General features: G+C 39.0%; 1 protein-coding gene and 1 long non-coding RNA gene across 2 annotated transcripts in view; both read left to right on the plus strand.

The window, feature by feature from the left end:
• LOC130545738 (uncharacterized) overlaps positions 1–18,022 on the plus strand; it is a 22,435-nt gene continuing 4,413 nt past the window's right edge. Inside the window, exons 1-13 of the mRNA XM_057320455.1 lie at positions 1–82; positions 815–902; positions 1,897–3,071; positions 3,215–3,250; positions 3,514–3,665; positions 3,765–3,936; positions 4,051–4,101; positions 4,587–4,703; positions 6,862–7,043; positions 15,249–15,347; positions 15,690–15,752; positions 16,731–17,388; positions 17,509–17,676. Of these exons, the coding sequence (XP_057176438.1) occupies positions 1,947–3,071; positions 3,215–3,250; positions 3,514–3,665; positions 3,765–3,936; positions 4,051–4,101; positions 4,587–4,703; positions 6,862–7,043; positions 15,249–15,347; positions 15,690–15,752; positions 16,731–17,388; positions 17,509–17,676 (2,823 nt within the window). The 5' untranslated portion in view covers positions 1–82; positions 815–902; positions 1,897–1,946. The remainder of the gene's footprint in view (positions 83–814; positions 903–1,896; positions 3,072–3,214; positions 3,251–3,513; positions 3,666–3,764; positions 3,937–4,050; positions 4,102–4,586; positions 4,704–6,861; positions 7,044–15,248; positions 15,348–15,689; positions 15,753–16,730; positions 17,389–17,508; positions 17,677–18,022) is intronic.
• LOC130545777 (uncharacterized) lies at positions 5,549–7,461 on the plus strand. The gene is made up of 3 exons (XR_008961703.1): positions 5,549–5,604; positions 5,840–5,902; positions 6,757–7,461. It is a non-coding gene; the product is annotated as an uncharacterized LOC130545777 (long non-coding RNA).

Here is an 18,022-nt window from a genome sequence, read left to right on the forward strand (position 1 = left end):
GTGGTATAACTTTCCGAACCTGTGTGTGTGTGTTTTCCGAAAAAAAATGTCGAGAAATAAAAACCTTCGGATAGGGGAGAAGGTAAGTCCAAACCATTCTTAAAGTTCATCATCTAAGTCTTTATATCTTTATATCCTTCCATTGTCGCATCTGAACTAAGAGACATTTCTTAAAATGTTTTATTTTATCCACATATGTCTGTCAATGCTGTTGTTGTTGTTATGTCGTTAATTTCCCCTTTATCGAACGTTTTGTTGTGTTTTACATAAATCGGATATCTTAGATATTAAAGGGAATGTATTAATGAGCTAACCTTTTGGAAATAGCTAAAAATTATGTCAATTTTAACTCATGTTAACCTGTTGATCCCAGAGTTTTTTTCTCGGATTTGGATCGCATGTGTTCTTTTATATACACTGGTTGTTCATAGGCTGTGTTTAACACACGAGACACGTTCACTGCTGAAGGTTACGTTTTTTAAATTATTCAGTTTTGGTGCTTAGTTACATTTAAGCGGCAAATGCACGTTCCAGCACTTTTATAATATACTTTTATTTACGTGATACTGCAAACAATACCATGGCATTGTCGTTGTACATGTCCAAAAAAATTACCGTGTTCAAATTTCCATGAGTAACTTAATTATATTGATACGGTCATTCAGTTTTTATATTGTATTTACACTATTAGTTCAGAAAATATCACCCTGCATAACAAAAGCACCACATTCAAACTTTGTGGAATAATAAATAATGTTTATATGGTATGGTGATGATGGCTTTTATTACAACAGTTTTTCTTTGTTGTTGTTAGGCTGTCGGATTCACCTACTGTACATGAAATAAAAGTCCCACTGAACTCAAGACCAATGTAAGTCTTGCTCAGTGCCTGCGTGAGAAAGGTATTCCATAAACATGTTTCTTCTTTCTCTTGTTTTAAATATTTGTTATACTTTGTGTTCCATTAGGTGTGCATATGGAAGAGCGTAACATGGAGATTGTTGTTTTCATTTTTCTGTTGATGTTGTGGTATTACCCAATCAGACGTCTAGTGCTTGAACAGGCATGTTGGTTTCTGTCCAATGTGGTTCTCTCGGTTCCATCTCTGTCGTAAATGTTTGGGTTATAGCCTTCTTCTCTGTGGGTTTAGAGTTTAGTCACGGCTGGGTTCAGGTCACAATGGTTGACCACCTGACCTGAGAAACACCAGTGTCGTCTTCTCTATAGATCCATTATCAGTTAATATAAACATTCATTACACGGCCTAGTGGAATACTTGATTTGATTGTGATTGGTCAATTGTAGTTTCCTACAAATCTCTGCAAATGGCATGTCTCTCATTGTATGTTTCTCATCTTTCCTCCCACATGAAATAATTTAAACTCAAATCAATATTTCATGTCCATTGGTTTATTTATTCAGTAGCTAGACGTGTAATAAGTGGGGTAATGAGACACTGTTGCTTCTCAGATTGTTGTAGCTTATGCTAAATATTTTACATTACAATGGCAATGACATGTTTTAAGATATATTTGGGCAAGTTATTTTCAGTTAAGACAGCTCAAACTTTCATTTTAGTCTGGGACTAGTCTAAGCCTTGACTGTGAAACCGGGCATTTGTGTTTTATTGCATTGCATTTAAGGTTCATAACTGTGTGTCAACGACAAAAGATAAAGGAAGTGTTTTCTCTTCCTTTTGATAAGCCTATTCATTTGCTATCCAAACTACAGACAATTAAATGATTAGTTGCATTTTATTGTTTGCGTTTAGCATTAATTTTGCAACCGTAACAAAACCAATCTGTGACCCGCTAGTTGAGAGGCACAAGTCTGCGAGATCAAAAACCAGTTCGTAAAGATCTGCTTCTTATATATGTTTACTTAATATGTTCCCAGGGATAATTGCATTCTCTGCAGAGGACTCCACTGGACGCTGCGTCCAGAAAATGCCCCACAACGGCGAAGTGCCCAACGGCTCGCTCCCGAGTCTTCACAGCTTGAATTATCGCAGAACGTCTGAGCAGTCTTTAAGCTTTGAACCCCTCCCACCTCCTCCATTACCAGACCATCCACCCGTGGGCCCAGAGTTTGACCCCAGCGGAAGTGAAGACAACGGCGATTCGGCCATCGACATCAAACCCGTCCATCGTTTCATCCCAGACACATGGAAGAACTTCTTCAGATCCAGCAGTGGAAGCAGCAAGTTGAAATCCATGCTTGGGTCGAGCAACAAGAACTCCACCACTGAGGGCCTCCGCTGCTCTCCGCCGCACTCTCCGAAGGTTCCCGGCTCGTACCGCGATCCGTACGGGGGATCCGGGGGCAGTTACAACTCCCGCAAGGAGCATGAAGCCATTCTGTTGGGCGACCCGGTGGAATCGGTGGACGGCCGTACGGTACGCACGGCTTTGACGTACACAGAGAAAGTGGAGGAGTACAACCAGCGCTACGATTATATGAAGTCCTGGGCGGGTCTTTTGCGCATTCTGGGTTGTGTGGAGCTGCTTCTGGGGGCGGCGATTTTTGCCTGCGTTTGTGCTTACATTCACAAAGACAATGAGTGGTTTAACATGTTTGGATACTCGCAGCCTGGTGGATTTTATGGGGGAGCTTATGGAGGATCTTACGGGGGAGGCTACGGAGGCGGAGGCGGTTACGGTAACGCCTACTACACTGGACCCAAGACGCCGTTTATTCTTGTGGTGACAGGCCTGGCGTGGATTGTGACCGTCATCGTTCTAATCCTGGGAATGACTATGTACTACCGAACTATCCTGTTGGATTCAACGTGGTGGCCTTTAACAGAATTCTTCATAAACCTCGCTCTCGCGCTTCTATTTTTGGCGGCCGGTTGCGTGTACGTGAATGACACCACACGAGGTGGCCTGTGTTACCATCCGTTTTTCAATAACGGCATAAATGGCCCGTTCTGTCGCACGGAAGCTGGACAGACGGCCGCCATCATCTTCCTCTTTTTCACCATGATTGTGTACTTGGTTGGAGCCATTGTGTGTCTGAAACTGTGGCGACAGGAGGCAGCTCGGAGACTTAAAGAGCGCCACGGACAAGAGGTGAATGGATGAATTTGCCTTCTCTAGATGACTCTAAAACTAATAAGTGTGCTTGCTGGTTAATATTATGGATGTTTATCATGCCAGTATCTACATATGTGCATAGTAAAACATCTAATGAATCTTCTCCACGTCTAATGCAGATGCAACCCAGAGATTCTCCAGCTGCAGTGCCTTTGGCAAGTGTTTCACATCCATCTGTTCTTATTTCTTTCCATAATGTAATCTGTTGTGATTTATTGAGCCTCGTGTCATTCAAAACCTGTATGCGACTCTTTCTTCTGTGCAGCATAAAAGAAGATATTTTGAGATGTGGTTTTGTGTTCATATAATGGAAGTCAATGGGATCCAGTGTTATTTATCTTCTTTTATTTCTGCAGTAGAAATACTAGATAATGTCCACTAGAAAATGTCTTAATCCAATTGGTTTTCTTCTTTGTAGGCTGTTGATGGATCATGGGAGCCTGTGTCTGTTTCAGCACCAGTACAGCAGGCATCCATGGCTGCCCCGGTCACCTCCAGGCCCAAAATTGTGAAAGGACACATTCCAGCTGGACAAGCTCCCAAACCCGTGATCATGCCGGACTACATTGCGTACGCTTTCCATTTCTCCATCTTGAGTCTGAAAAATGTTCAAATGGTACATATATATATTTTAACTTTTGATTGGTTTGCGTCCTGGCTTTGTTTTAGGAAATATCCAGCCATCCGCAACGATGACCAGCGAGACCAGTATAAAGCCGTCTTTAATGACCAGTATTCTGAGTATAAAGAACTTCATGTGGAGGTCCAAGCGATACTGAAGAAGTTTGATGAAATGGATATCATGATGCGAAGTTTACCTCAACACCCTACGAATCAGATGGTATGTCACCATTTTCACTTTGAGATAAAAGTATGTATTATGTATATGGATAAAAAGTATTTTAATTCTAGTCATGTTAGAAAACAAAGACAAATCTCTCCTTGTCCGTCTTAGGAGCGTGAGCGCATTAACAAAATTCTTCAGGAGTACCAGAGGAAGAAGCTGGTGAGTTGTTGGTTTCCATAAATTTCTGTTAGGTATCCCAGCAGTCAGTGTGTTGTGGTAATACCTATTTATAGACTGTGTACAGATCCACACAAAACGAGAACTCCACAGACATCTTCACAGATTTCCACTCAATTGTAACGTCCGTTGTTTGCAAAATGGTACTTCAAATTAAACACATGCACCATGTACATCCTTTGCATTTAATTTAGCAGCGTTTTCCTTATATCTGGGCATGTACGGACCTGTAGGTTTTGTCTAGATGTTGCTGGCAGATTTAAAGCCGAATGGTTGAGACATTCAGTGAGTGCAGGAAGAAAAGACGTTGTTGGGAAGGAGGGGGTGAATTTTGTTTTTTCAGAATCTATTGTGTCTTTTGATGGGAAGGAAGTAGCTGTAGTCACCCAGATCCAAGTGTAGGGTATGTATGGGATGACGATATGTATGGGATGACTGTCTTATTTATGTTTTCTTTCCCTTTGAAGGATCATTCATTTTTAGAGAAGAAGGAGAGATGTGAATACCTGAAAAACAAACTATCCCACATCAAGCAGAGAATTCACGAATATGACAAAGTGATGGGCTGGAATGATGGCTACGGCTGAAACGGACGGCGCTGGATTCTAACCGCAGAACCTGCTGTGATGGTCGTTCATTTCATGCTGAGATGTCACGTTATGCTGAAAATGCGATCGCTACACCTTCAGAGCCACAGTTGTGTGGATGATATATCGCATATACTAAAAACAACATTGACACGAGGGAACGCTTGCATTCTCTTGATATTTGCTCTCTGAACCTTCACTACTGACTGATTCAGTACCTGTTTAATTTCATATTATTGACCAAAAGTTTGTGAATTGCTTGATGTCTAAAGAATTACTGTGATGCCCAATCTGCAGTTTCAGTTTACTACAAATATTTGTATTGGCTCAGTTGATTGATATGCATATGCACTGTTTGTTATTATCGTTTATTTTGCTTAATCTACAAAGTTGTATTGCAGCTGTATTTTAATATCTACATAACAACCACTGAACTTTTTTAAACTTTGTTTTAAATACAACCTATACCTTTTATGATTTAAACACTGAGTTTTTATGCAAACGCTGGTAAGAATGACGTCAAACACATTTCATGCAAATTGTTGTATAATGAGTTTGAATAAAAAATCTGACTGAAGGAGTGTGAAATTAAGCAGTTATATTACAAATCAGATGCTTTATAAATTCAATTCATACATGAGAGAACATTAACGAATGCAATTATTTACGAAAAACATTTACATGTATTCATTGCACATGCTCTCCCTCCAGACCAAAATAAGAGTCTGCCAAGCAATATGAACATTAAATATTAACAATACAATAATGAATTGATCTCTTGTCTCTGTGCGCGAGTGCGTGGGCGCGCGGTGTAACTTAGTTCAGTTTTAAGGTGGTTATTTATCTCATCTAACCATTAACTCGCTGTCGCTCCAAGAACAGTCGAGCACGAGGAGAGGTGAGACTGAAACTGACTGAAAACATCAATTTGTGTCTTTATGTAGCCTAAATCTATTTCTTAATTCACTACTTACTTGCTTTATGCTTTAAAATTTGAGATTTAATGCAGCTAATCTGTTATATTGAAATATTGAAAGTAATGGTATGTTTACCTCGTTTGTAATATGTAATTTTGGTGAATTCCACATGGTTTAATTTAATTGTCATATATCTATTTATTTTGTATGAATAAGCATGTCTTTCAAACCGAACGGGAGTCCGCCGCCCGATAACTTTGAACAAGGTGATCATGAAAAGTGAGTATCGAGTTTCTCCTGTTTCTCAGAATGAGCAGATACTTTAGATGAGAAATCAACAACATCTTATAGAAACCAAAGATGTCCATCTGCAAACCTTTACAGAAAGTGTCAGATACGTACGTTATTATTTACCTTACAGGCATTGCCCACGAAAATTAACCATTCTGGTTACCAAAATTAGAAAGAAAAAAAATGTTATTTCATGATTTTTTGGTCAAAACAGAAGATGTTTAATGTTTGGTGTTTTGGGTATTTAAATGAGTTTTGATGATGATGATAGAGGTTCGACCATTGAACTGAAAAATAGCATCTTCTTGAAAACTAGAACAGGTTTATAAAACATGTCTCAACAGGCAAATTAAGCTATTTTAAACTAGAAGGCATTTCATTGAAACTGTTGGAGGCAAGATCAGATCTTGCTTCCAATGGACAACATTGAACTTTGTAGTAAAAAGTTGTTGATTGAACTTAATTCTATTAGATGTGGCTAAAACTCAAAAACATTGATGCATATTAATAACTTTGTTTACTGTAGTAGATCATGTTTTTTGTGTGTGTAAGTTTTGACATTTTTGTTGTTTTGAAAGTTTTTAAGTGGTTGAAAGTTTGAATCAGTGTATTGGCGACAAAATCCTCATTCACACATGGGTGAATTTAAACTGCACATACATTTTTTTATACAGTAAAATTGATGGATAGCTGTTTTATTATTAAAACAGCTTATCTAAATGAATAAATGAAAATGTAGATTAACGTGAGCTATTAGATAGATGAAAGACGAACCCATCAATTTAGATATGGTGTTGGCACGATTAGAACGTGTTTCTTTAACTATATCCTTTCCTCCCCAGTAATGTTGAGTTGCAGCACTTCTATTGTTGGATGTCACCGCCGGGCATCATCAAGATCATGTGTGTCCTGTCTGTGATCTGGTGTGTGAAAATCTTCATGTGTAGCTCAAACTCTGGCTGGGTTTGGAACCTATGGAACCATGTAAGGAGGTGGCTATGGAGGTTCTTAAAGCTCTTTTGGTGGCTTTGGAGATTGTGGAAGTTCTTACGGTGGCTTTGGAGGAACCGGCTGTGGAATGGGAGATTATGGAAGCTTTGGTTACGGTATCCTCAGATCGCCGATTGAGGTTTTTATGATTGCCGTGGCTGTAGTATGAACGCAGCTGTATGATGTGCGGGTGGGATGAGCGTCTCACTTATGTCTGATGTTTTTTAACTTTCCTAAGTTTCATTAATGGAGAATAAAGAGAGATGTGCAAAAAGAAAAATTCTCTTCTCAGAGAATTCACAAATATGACAAAATAATGAGAACTACAACTAAAACAGACAGTACTGGATTATAACCACAGAGGCGCCATGTCCCGCTGAATGCAAGACTTGTGTGGATGGTATCACATATATTAAAATCTACATTGGCACGAGGAAACAATTGCTTGTATGCTTTTAATAAACGCTCTCTGAACCTTGACTTCTAACCTTTTTAGTACTTGTTTCATTTCGAATTAGTTGTATCATATACTGTGTGTTAAAATTTGTGATTTATGACCCCCCATGTCAAGTCATGTCAACCTGTCAATCAAAATAGGTTGTGCTTTTTATGGTCTGTCAATCTTGTTGTCAGTTATGTTTTATGTCCGGTTGTTGGGCATCCTCTGTCCCCCTTACTACCCACACACCCCCTGCCACCCCAGCCAAAACGGTGCTTTCATCCTGGCTGACCTTCTAACTGGCAACACGGTGTGAAAACAGTCTGCTGTGAGTAAATAGAGAGATAAAGTGAATGTTTATGTGTGTATGGTTTGTACATTTCAATTCCCAGAAATCTTACAAACAATGTCGTCTTTCAAAAATCTTTTTTTGTCACATCCATAGCGCATGATTTTTTTCTCTTTCAAAAAAGAAAACGCATGCTGCAGACTGATATTCTCAGAAGATTTAATATATTTGTATTAAATACATTCTCTGAGAATCTATATTTCAAGTTATATTCTAAAATGTCACATTCATAACCCTGGAATTTGCCTTATAATTTTTTGCTTTTAATATTTTTTATATTCATGGATCTGGTCTGTTTTGATTCCTTGGGTCAGTTGTTCTCAAACTGGGGGCCATATTCAGCAATACTTTAATTGGCATATTGAACTATACAGAAAACTTCTTTAAACTCATCCTAGATTTTTCTGAAGTGCGGCATTTCACCTCTAGACATTGGTGACAGAAGGTTTTCGAAATAAATTTGATTTATTAATTCATACAGCAGATATGAACCAACATGATGTTGGACCGGACCAACGGTCTTTACAGCAACTACTAAGCCCTCTCACCAATAACTACACCCCTGCTGATTCCTTAAGTGCATTGGTGAAATTAACAGCTGGATGTGTCAACACTTCCTTCAGTTAAATAAAGATAAAACTCAAGTCATTGGAAACAAAGATGAAACACATATCTTGACTAAAGGGGCATAAAGACACAAAATAAATTAAAATCTTGGTGTAGTTTTTGGATCTGACCTTTGATTCAACAGGCATGTCAAAGCAATAAGCAAATCAGCTGACTGCCATCTCAGAAATATAGCCATAATCAGATGATAATCAGACGATCTAAGCGCATGGTCTAAAGCGCACGGCGCAGGTGCACTCGGGGCGTGTCCGAATCCACTTTTGCTAGTTTAACGATGGTTAGTCGTTAACAATGCGCCTGAAAACACCTCTTTTTTAGACAACACGCCCATGGGCAAACAAATGAGCGCAAATGCATTTGCTTTTTAAACAACGCAGCGCAGGACGGGAAAATGAGAACTGCATCGGGCTGAAACTAGCAAAAACACGGGTGTAAGATTGGGCCCCATTACTGAAGTGGATTTCTTATTTCCAAAAAGACCATCAGACATCTGTAGCTTATACAGAGTGCTGCTGCCAGGATTCTGACCAGAAACAAAAGATCTGAGCATATCACCCCATCCTCAGGTCCTTACACTGGCTACCAGTTACATTTAGAATCGATTATAAAGTGTATTACGTGTATAAATCACTCAATGGCCCAGAAGCTAAATACACTGGAGATATGCTCATTGAATATAAACACAACAGACTTCTGAGATCATTAGGATCGAGGCTGTTAGAAATAGCAATTGGGTTCACTCGAAACAAGGCAAGTCAGCGTTTAGCCATCATGCTTCCAGAAGATGTTCTCCAACCGTAGGCATTTTTAAATCGAGAGGAAAACACATTCGTTAAGCTGTGCATTTACTACACAAGAAACGGTGTTGCTTCACACCAACTGCACTTTTATCTCGACCTTCTTTTCCTTTCAGTTTTTATTATTTTTAATTCGCATTTTAAAATAAACTTTATTTACTTGTGATTTTATCTCATTTACTTTTTAAAGAACTCATTCATTAAGTATCATTTTTCTTTGTGAATCATTTCTACGTATGTAAAGCACTTTGAATTACCTTTGTGTATGAAATATATAAATAAACAATTGTTTTAAATTTCATCACTACTAAGATTCACTTAAAAGTAAGTGCAGCACATAAGGGAAGTAACATTTCTAAATATCACTTCAGAACAACTTTTGTGTATTTTTTAAGATTTGGGACCACAACAAATTCATAAACTACGGTGGCCGGGAAGTGCAAAACAAAACAACAAATCGCAAAACTAAAAACAAATCTAAAAGCAAAATAAATACCCCAAAATCAAAATGACAAATCTGAAAACACAATATCAAATCTAAAAACAAAATAGCAAATCATAAAACACAACAACAATTCGGGAAACAAAATAACAAGTCAGAAACCACATCGACAAGTCAGAAAACACAACGACAAATCAGTCAAACCGGAAAAGGTATTTTGTTGGAATGGGATAGCTACTGCTGATTGGAGGAAACTCCTGTCAATCAAAATATCCAGGACGCTCAATGTTACTATAAAAAAGGACATGCATATGTGATACAGCGCATATTCATTGATTAAGGTTCAAAAGCCACACTTTGTTAATAAAGTTGAAACGGGCTCATCTTGCATTAGGAGTAGATGCATATCTGTTTCACACAGCATGCATGCGCGGCGTGAGCCCTGAGCAGCACGCATAGTGCAGCTGAAAGGCGACTGCCTGTGTACCATCCTGTGTACCATCGTTTTCCGCTCACAAGATAGGCTACATACAATATAAGCATTTATACCACGGGGCTGTTGAATGCTTCATTCTGATTGGCTGACGAACGTTCGACGGGTGTGCATTATTTTTCAGTTAAACGCACACCTATGAAGTAGTTCCAGATTTGTCGACCGAATTACAGTTCCATATCACTGCGCCCAGTTTAACTTAAATGTAGCCTACTGTCCACCAGTGAATACGTATATAACAACAGACAAAGTGACAGGCAAATTCCATTGTCTGAGAAGAAATAACTATTATTTATGGACAGCATTTGAACAACAATGGCGAGAGCACTGTACAGGACTGTTCAGACGAAAAACTAAAGCATATATCAAAGGTAGCGGCAAACTACATGACACAATCATCGGGTTAAAGATAAAACACGAAGCACAAAAATAACAAAAACAACATGTTAAATTCGTCTGTGGAATGGGTAAACGGGACTTAAAACACACAGCAGGAAGCTTTCTATGCCACTGCGAGAACCGCAGCTGGCGCAGAAACCTCCGTGTCACATTTTTTCTCTTAATACTTTTCTTATACGAGTATATTTCGTGTTAAATACGACGAAAACAAATCAAATATAGATATTTGTCTTTTCACTCTCAGTGAAGCAAACGCGTATGCATGTGCACTGTCTGTCTTCCTCTCGCTCTCGGAAAACTGCATATGCAGGCTCAAGCAATGCCTTCAGATGAGATGCGTAAGAAATTAGTTCTACCAGCAAGAGCATTCCGGGACAAATACCATACAAATGTCTTGACATAAAACATCGTAACAACGTCTTGTGGTATCGGAACAACGTCTTGTGGTGTTGTGACCGTGGTATAACCGAGGTGTAACGGCCACTCCGCTTCGCGTCGTGGCCGCATTACCACCTCGGGGTGTGCATTAACTTTCGATAATTGAACGGCCCGTCGTCAATTATTCCTTACATAACATGATATTTACTTTAATCTGTGTCCCTGTGGGTTTTGGTGAGAGAGTGACTGACGGGATCGTTTGTTTCGCTTACAAATATAAACATAAGCCTATACGCGCGCATCTAACGCGTGCGGTGTACGCGATGCGGTGCTGCGCATCTCGGCCGATGAGTGAAGCCAAGCTGGAAAGCGATAACTTTGCTATGGTTTTGTTTGTACAACTGTAAAAAAAATAGAACGAATATAAAGAGACATTCAGAACAACTCAGCCACACCGCACACGTCAGATGCGCATTTTCACAGTATTGTTATAGGCTTATGTTTATATTTATAAGCGAAAACAAACGATTGCGTCAGTCACTCTCTCACCATAACCAACAGGGACACAGATTAAAGTACATATCATGTTATATGCTTATATTGTATGTATCTTGTGAGGGGAAAACGATCACGGATGGTACACAGGCAGTCGCCTAACAGCTGCACTATGCATGCTGCTCAAGGCTCACGCCGCGCATGCATGCAGTGTGAAACAGACACTATGGAGGAATTTCATGTCTTTATGTTTTTGATCATTATTCACTATGTATTGCTCTTTGTTTTAAACACATTTGTATGATATTCAGAAAAGCACCCTGCACAGCTGTGTTTTTGATGTCTGGCAGTGTATATGAAATCTGGGGACTTTTTCCGGCCCCAACCCTACAGTATGACCAAATCTGGGCATGTTCCGCCCCGTTACTATGACTACAATCTACGTTGAGCAAGGCCACAGTTTTGCCACAGTTAAGGACAAGAGAAAGAGCTGAAGAAGGGGAAACAGGTCATGATGACCATGACATAATTGTGGTGGGAGAGGATTTATATATAAAAAAATACACGAAGATTGGTTTACCACCAATAGAAACGGATGAAAGGGGACAGGGAAAAAATAAGAGATAACGGGAAGTTTCATGATTGGTTTCAGAAAGGACCACCTTTCAGAAGTTTTACTATAACTGTAGACTGGAAAACACTTGGTTTTCAGATGACTTGGAACATCTCACTTTGTTTGACTCGAGCAAATAAAGTGAACTCTTTAACACCTGGACCTTCTTTGTCTGAGAGATTTTTTGAACTGCAAGATCGTTATTTTCACCATGCACAACACGCATCTACTCCTAATGCAAGATGAGCCCGTTTCAACTTTATTAACAAAATGTGGCTTTTGAACCTTAATCAATGAATATGCGCTGTATCACATATGCATGTACTTTTTTATAGTATGAGTGTCCTGGATATTTTGATTGACAGGAGTTTCCTCCAATCAGCAGTAGCTATCCCATTCCAACAAAATACTTTTCCAGTTTGACTGATTTGTCGTTGTGTTTTCTGACTTGTCGATGTGGTTTCTGACTTGTTATTTTGTTTCCCGAATTGTTGTTGTGTTTTAAGATTTGCTATTCTGTTTTTAGATTTGATATNCGACAAATCAGTCAAACCGGAAAAGGTAGGTATTTTGTTGAAATGGGATAGCTACTGCTGATTGGATGAAACTCCTGTCAATCAAGATATCCAGGACGCTTCTGACTTGGTTTCTGACTTGTTATTTTGTTTCCCGAATTGTTGTTGTGTTTTAAGATTTGCTATTCTGTTTTTAGATTTGATATTGCGTTTTCAGATTTGTCATTTTGATTTTTGATTTTGCTTTTATGTTTGTTTTTAGTTTTGCAACTTGTTGTTTTGTTTTGCACTTCTCGGCCACGGTAATAAACAGATGAAAAACCAGATACAAAACCAGAACTAACAATGCCACCACAGAGCAAAACAACAAACATACAGCTGTAAAAACGTTGAACTCACCAGTGCTTGTCAGCAACTCATTAAGCCTTCACAAATCAGTGTCACTGTTCAATATGTAAGTGATTGTTCAAAGGTACACGTAACCTTATTATTAGACATTAAGATATTGATGCCATTGACAATGAAGTGACAACTCATGCAAACAGAGCAATGGTGCTAACGGACGAGTTTCATGATTTGAGTTGATATTTGTTTTGAGTATGTATTTTTGAGACGTTTATAAACGCAACCCCAGCAGGTTTCACACTGTGTTGGGAGACAGGCAGCCCGGATGGAACCACCCTTTGCCAGGTGGAGTGGGGGGTAGGTACTAGGCAGTGACAGTGGGGGCACAACAACAGGTCATAAAAACCACAAACCAAAACATTGATTAGCAGGTCATAAAAACCCAGAAACATAAACTTTGTTTGGGACACGTTGATAAGAAGGCAGACCCCAAACCCCCAGTTAAACACTTTCATCATTTGTCAGATAAAAGTCATAAAACCTGGAACCAACTCACTCTTAGAAGAAACATCACACACATAAACGTTTACTTTATCTCTCTCTAATTTACAAATCACCAACAGCAGACTGTTTTCACACCATGTTGCCAAGTAGAAAGTCAGCCAGGGTGAAAGCACCGTTTTTGGCTGGGGTGGAAGGGGGTGTGGTGGGGGCAGTGGATGTCTGACAACCGGAAATAAAAACATACCTTACAACAAGAATAATACTGGTTTTAAAACTTGATTGTTTTTATGCATGTGCACTTTATCAGCAAATGTTTTGACTGAATTACAAAGTTGTTTTGTGTTGTAGTTGCATTCTGATACCTGAACAACCACCGAAGTTTCAAATGCTGTAAAGAAAAAAAATTCAAAATGTTATTTTTGCTGTAAAGAAAATTAAAGTACAAACATTTCATGCAAACTCCTTTATCCTTGAATGAATCTTTGGATAAAAACAATCGTAAAGAGTTAATTTATTCTGCGTTTTATTTCCAACCAGATGGTAAGGATTTAAACACTAAGTTCAACGAATAAAAGTGACTCTACAATGCTACAATAAAATGTAATGCACTCTAATGCAAAATATTAATATAAATAATACAAAATGTAATTACAGAAATGTAGTTCCTATGTTGTAGGTGTTGTGGCGAATCGGCCTTCCAACGCAGAAAGAAATCTTGCAGACAAGGGTTCCAGATGCCAAGAGTTCAAACTTTATTTGCTCGAGCCATATTCAGAGTTCATCTGAAGTGATCTAACAAATACACATCTGACATACTTTATACAGAAATCTCATGTTGTTTTTCACAGTGTCCGCCAATCAGGTTCCACATGTCATCTTTTTACTAGCCCGCCCCCTTCTTATTTGCCACTATTGTATTTCAATCAGGCCCACCAGGCCCATCCATCTTGCGCTCGCCACAGTTATGTTTCCAGCCTAGAATTTACTCGTGGCGAGCGCCTCTCTGAATTTTAAAAAGAAAAACACATACATCATGTGCCCTTTAAACTACACATTTCCAGACACATTTCCTGGGCTTATGATTTATCATCACAGTTTTACTCTAGCACATGGTTTAGTGTAATAATGAGCAACCCAGTGTCCGTATATGCAACAAATTAGACATAATACAATAGACCAATTTTTTGTTTGCAAACAGTGTGATGCGATTCTGTGGGCGGAGCCGAACTGGTGTCAGAAAGCATCTAAATTATCGTTCTTAACTAACGTAACATAATTTATTTTGCATTTGTGTGTGATAAACAGTATAGAAAACCTTACCTGAAATAAAATAAACACAGAGAAACGAGTATTCCGGCTGATTTCTTCAGTCTAGCCTGTTCGTTTAATGGCTTGTTTATCTTAAAATGTCATATTCAACGACGGTATTCCATAGGAAATAACACCATAATTTTTGCCATTCCTATTCTGACATTCAATAACACAAAAACACATTTTTGAAGGAATTGTCTCCTACGTTTCATTTATTTCTGCTTTGTTTCCACTGTTTTTCTGCCACCAGTATGCGCGCGCAGCTGGCAGTGACGTAACCGTGACGTCGACTCCAAATTGGTCTGCCCATATTACATCAGAAAAATACATGAGACCTATAACTACTAAATGTATCATTCTATATAAGAAAATCCAATACTTTATTAGAAAAACCACCATATAGACTATATGAGAAACATAAGTTGATATGGTTGATATACAAATATTATGAGGGGATTTAAAAAGCGGCAAAACCCTTGATTTGGTGGTTATGAAAAATCAATATTATGATCCAAGACTCAATAGCTTTACTGGCATTATAAAAACTCTAAACATTGTCAAAGCACAAGAACGTTAAATATACATATTTACATTACAATAAATAAGGCAGTATATTTTTTGTCTGCGCGTGTGTGAGTGGGCGGGGTTTAGTTATTTTAAGGGCGGGTTGTTTGTTTCACCTAAGCACTGAGCAGCAGATCGCTGTCGCACCCAGAACACTCGAGCGTGACAACAGGTGAGGCTGAAACTCTAATAAAATACTAATCTGTTTTGTATGCGAGTTTATTTCATAATACAAAAACACAGTCGCTTTATCAAAGAATGGCAGATGCTTTAAAACTACTACGATTTAATCCAGCTAATAAACCAACTAGTCGCGTTGCTGTCAGGTGTTTGAAGTGTCTCGTTGTTCCGCATTAATTGTGTCTTTCTGTTGAAATATTCCTTTCACGTTTTACTAATAATGTTCATTTGAATTACTTGAAATAGGTGAATTTATTGTAATAAGTTGTAATGTAACCTCGAAAGTGCGTGTGATTTATTGATTTATTACTTATATATTTATTTCTTCTCAAAGCATGTCTTTTCGACCGATTGGGAGTCCGCCGCCCTATGACTCTGAACAGGGTGGAAATGAATAGTGAGTATCGAGTTTCTCTTTTTTCTCAATCACAAGATCATAACCTTTAAATGACCATCAGCAAACCTTTCAACAACCTTTTTAGGGAGTCTTTAATGTAGCCTACTAAATATTTATTATTTGCCTTTGGCTCTCTTAACCTTATGAAAACAAATGATGGTTTATTAGAGTAAAAGTTATGTAACCGTGCGGTTTTTTTTGACGGATTGAACACCATTTGTATTGTTTTACTACATATATCATGGTTTCTATAGTGGTTTCTATAGTGAGACGATGTGTTTTTACTACAAACATCATAGTTTAACTGTGGTTACAGCTGTAAAACCATGGTTCATTTTTCAATAATCATTTCACACTCAAGTCCCATTTACCTGAATTGAAGACATTTTAATGCACATACATTTTTTTAAGTACTATAAAAAGAATGGGTAACATTTGTAAATCCGTTCGGATTAAAGTGTGAAAAACGATCCAAAATTAATAGGATTGCTGATGCACACTTGAAATATGTAGTGGGTTTTTTTTAGGATACAAACAGTCATAACCGTGCTGGGGTGCTTTTCCCAAAAGCATTGTTAGCAAACTATGGTCGCAAGTTCCGTCGTTCCAGCATAGTTCAACGATTTAAGTGTTTCCCAAAACCATCGATCCAACGATCAATCACAAGAAGCATCGCAAAGATGCGTGGTTGGAACTACAGGTCTAGAGTTCACGTCATTACTCCACCACCTGTGTGGCGTCATCAACTAGATTGCTGAACCAACTTTGTTCAAACAGTTGATCTCCGACAGAGTTACTACGGTTTCGAGAAACAGTCATAACTACATCGTTAATTTCCCAACGATGCATCGTACTGTGGTGGTTAACCAGCGAGTTATGTCGTTGTTCGGGAAACGCACCCCAGGTTTTTACATCAGTTATATTTTGTATTCGATTGTGTGTCTGCAAACTAAGCCGTTTTCATGTTTTCCTCCCCAGTAACGCTGTACCTCAGCCCGCGTTCTCTTACTACCCTGATGATGAGTTCCAGCACTTCTATCGATTGACGTCACCGCCGGGCATCATTAAAATCATGTGTGTCCTGTCTGTCATCTGCTGCGTGGGCATCTTCGTGTGTGTAGCCTCGACTCTGGCCTGGGACACCGATGCAGGATCTGCAGGGTTCGGTTCTTACGGAGGTTCTTACGGAGGCTCCTACGGAGGTTCTTACGGTGGAGGAATGGGTGGCTATGGAGGAATGGGTAGCTATGGAGGAATGGGTTCCGGAGGAGGCTTTGGTTACGGAATCCTCGGCTCACAGAACGACCCCAGGCAAGGAAAAGGTTTCATGATGGCAATGGGCATCATCACCTTCATCGCTCTCCTCATCATCTTCATCATGATCATCTCGCATCAGAAGATGGCTCGGAGCAGAAAGTTCTTCTTGGCCATTATAATCGTCAGTGCCCTTCTGGCGTTCTTCATGTTGATCGCCACAATAGTTTATGTGGTCACGGTGTACCCGATGGCCCAGACGTCCGGTTCGATGATGTATAATCAGGTGTACGCCATGTGTGCCGCTTTCCAGCAACCTCAGTCTTCTGGAATGTTTGTGAATCAATATCTGTATCATTACTGTGTGGTGGATCCTCAGGAGGTGAGTGGATTTTAATCATGTTATTTTTGCTTTTTTTAGGAGTGGCATTGATCATTTTCACAAAAAGAAATGATTGCATGAATGTCTTGTGATAACGATTTTTTACTCTTTCTCTCTCAGGCCATCGCTATTGTTTTAGGGTTCATCGTCACCGCCGCTCTCGTCATCATCATGGTGTTTGCCATCAAAACCCGTCTGCGGATCAATTCTCACGGCAAACAGAACATCTTGTGGCGTCGCGTGAAGGAGATCGAAGACCCTAACTCTCCCCAAAATGTGGAGGACTGGGTGAGCAGATGTTTCACTTCATCTTTCAATTGATCTGATCAAAGTATCTAAAGCCGTCTTGATATCTATTAAGACAAAGAATAGATGATGTAGGGTTGCAAACTTGATCAAAATCGCATGTTTTAATATTTTAATGTAATATAATTGGATTTGACGGTAGATTGCATATGCCTGATAAAGTTTCTAACTGGTCTCCCTTTATTCTCAGTTCTTTTTGTGAACGTAAAGAGATCATTTGAACAGATCTCATGTTGTTTTTCCTCCTTCCTTACTGGGATTATTTTCAATGGCGTAACAATTGCTCAACTGTGTACTTGAGCTCTTATCTATTTTGACTTGGAGCTAT

Source organism: Triplophysa rosa, linkage group LG22 (genome assembly GCF_024868665.1).
Source record: "Triplophysa rosa linkage group LG22, Trosa_1v2, whole genome shotgun sequence".
Lineage (NCBI taxonomy): Eukaryota > Metazoa > Chordata > Actinopteri > Cypriniformes > Nemacheilidae > Triplophysa > Triplophysa rosa.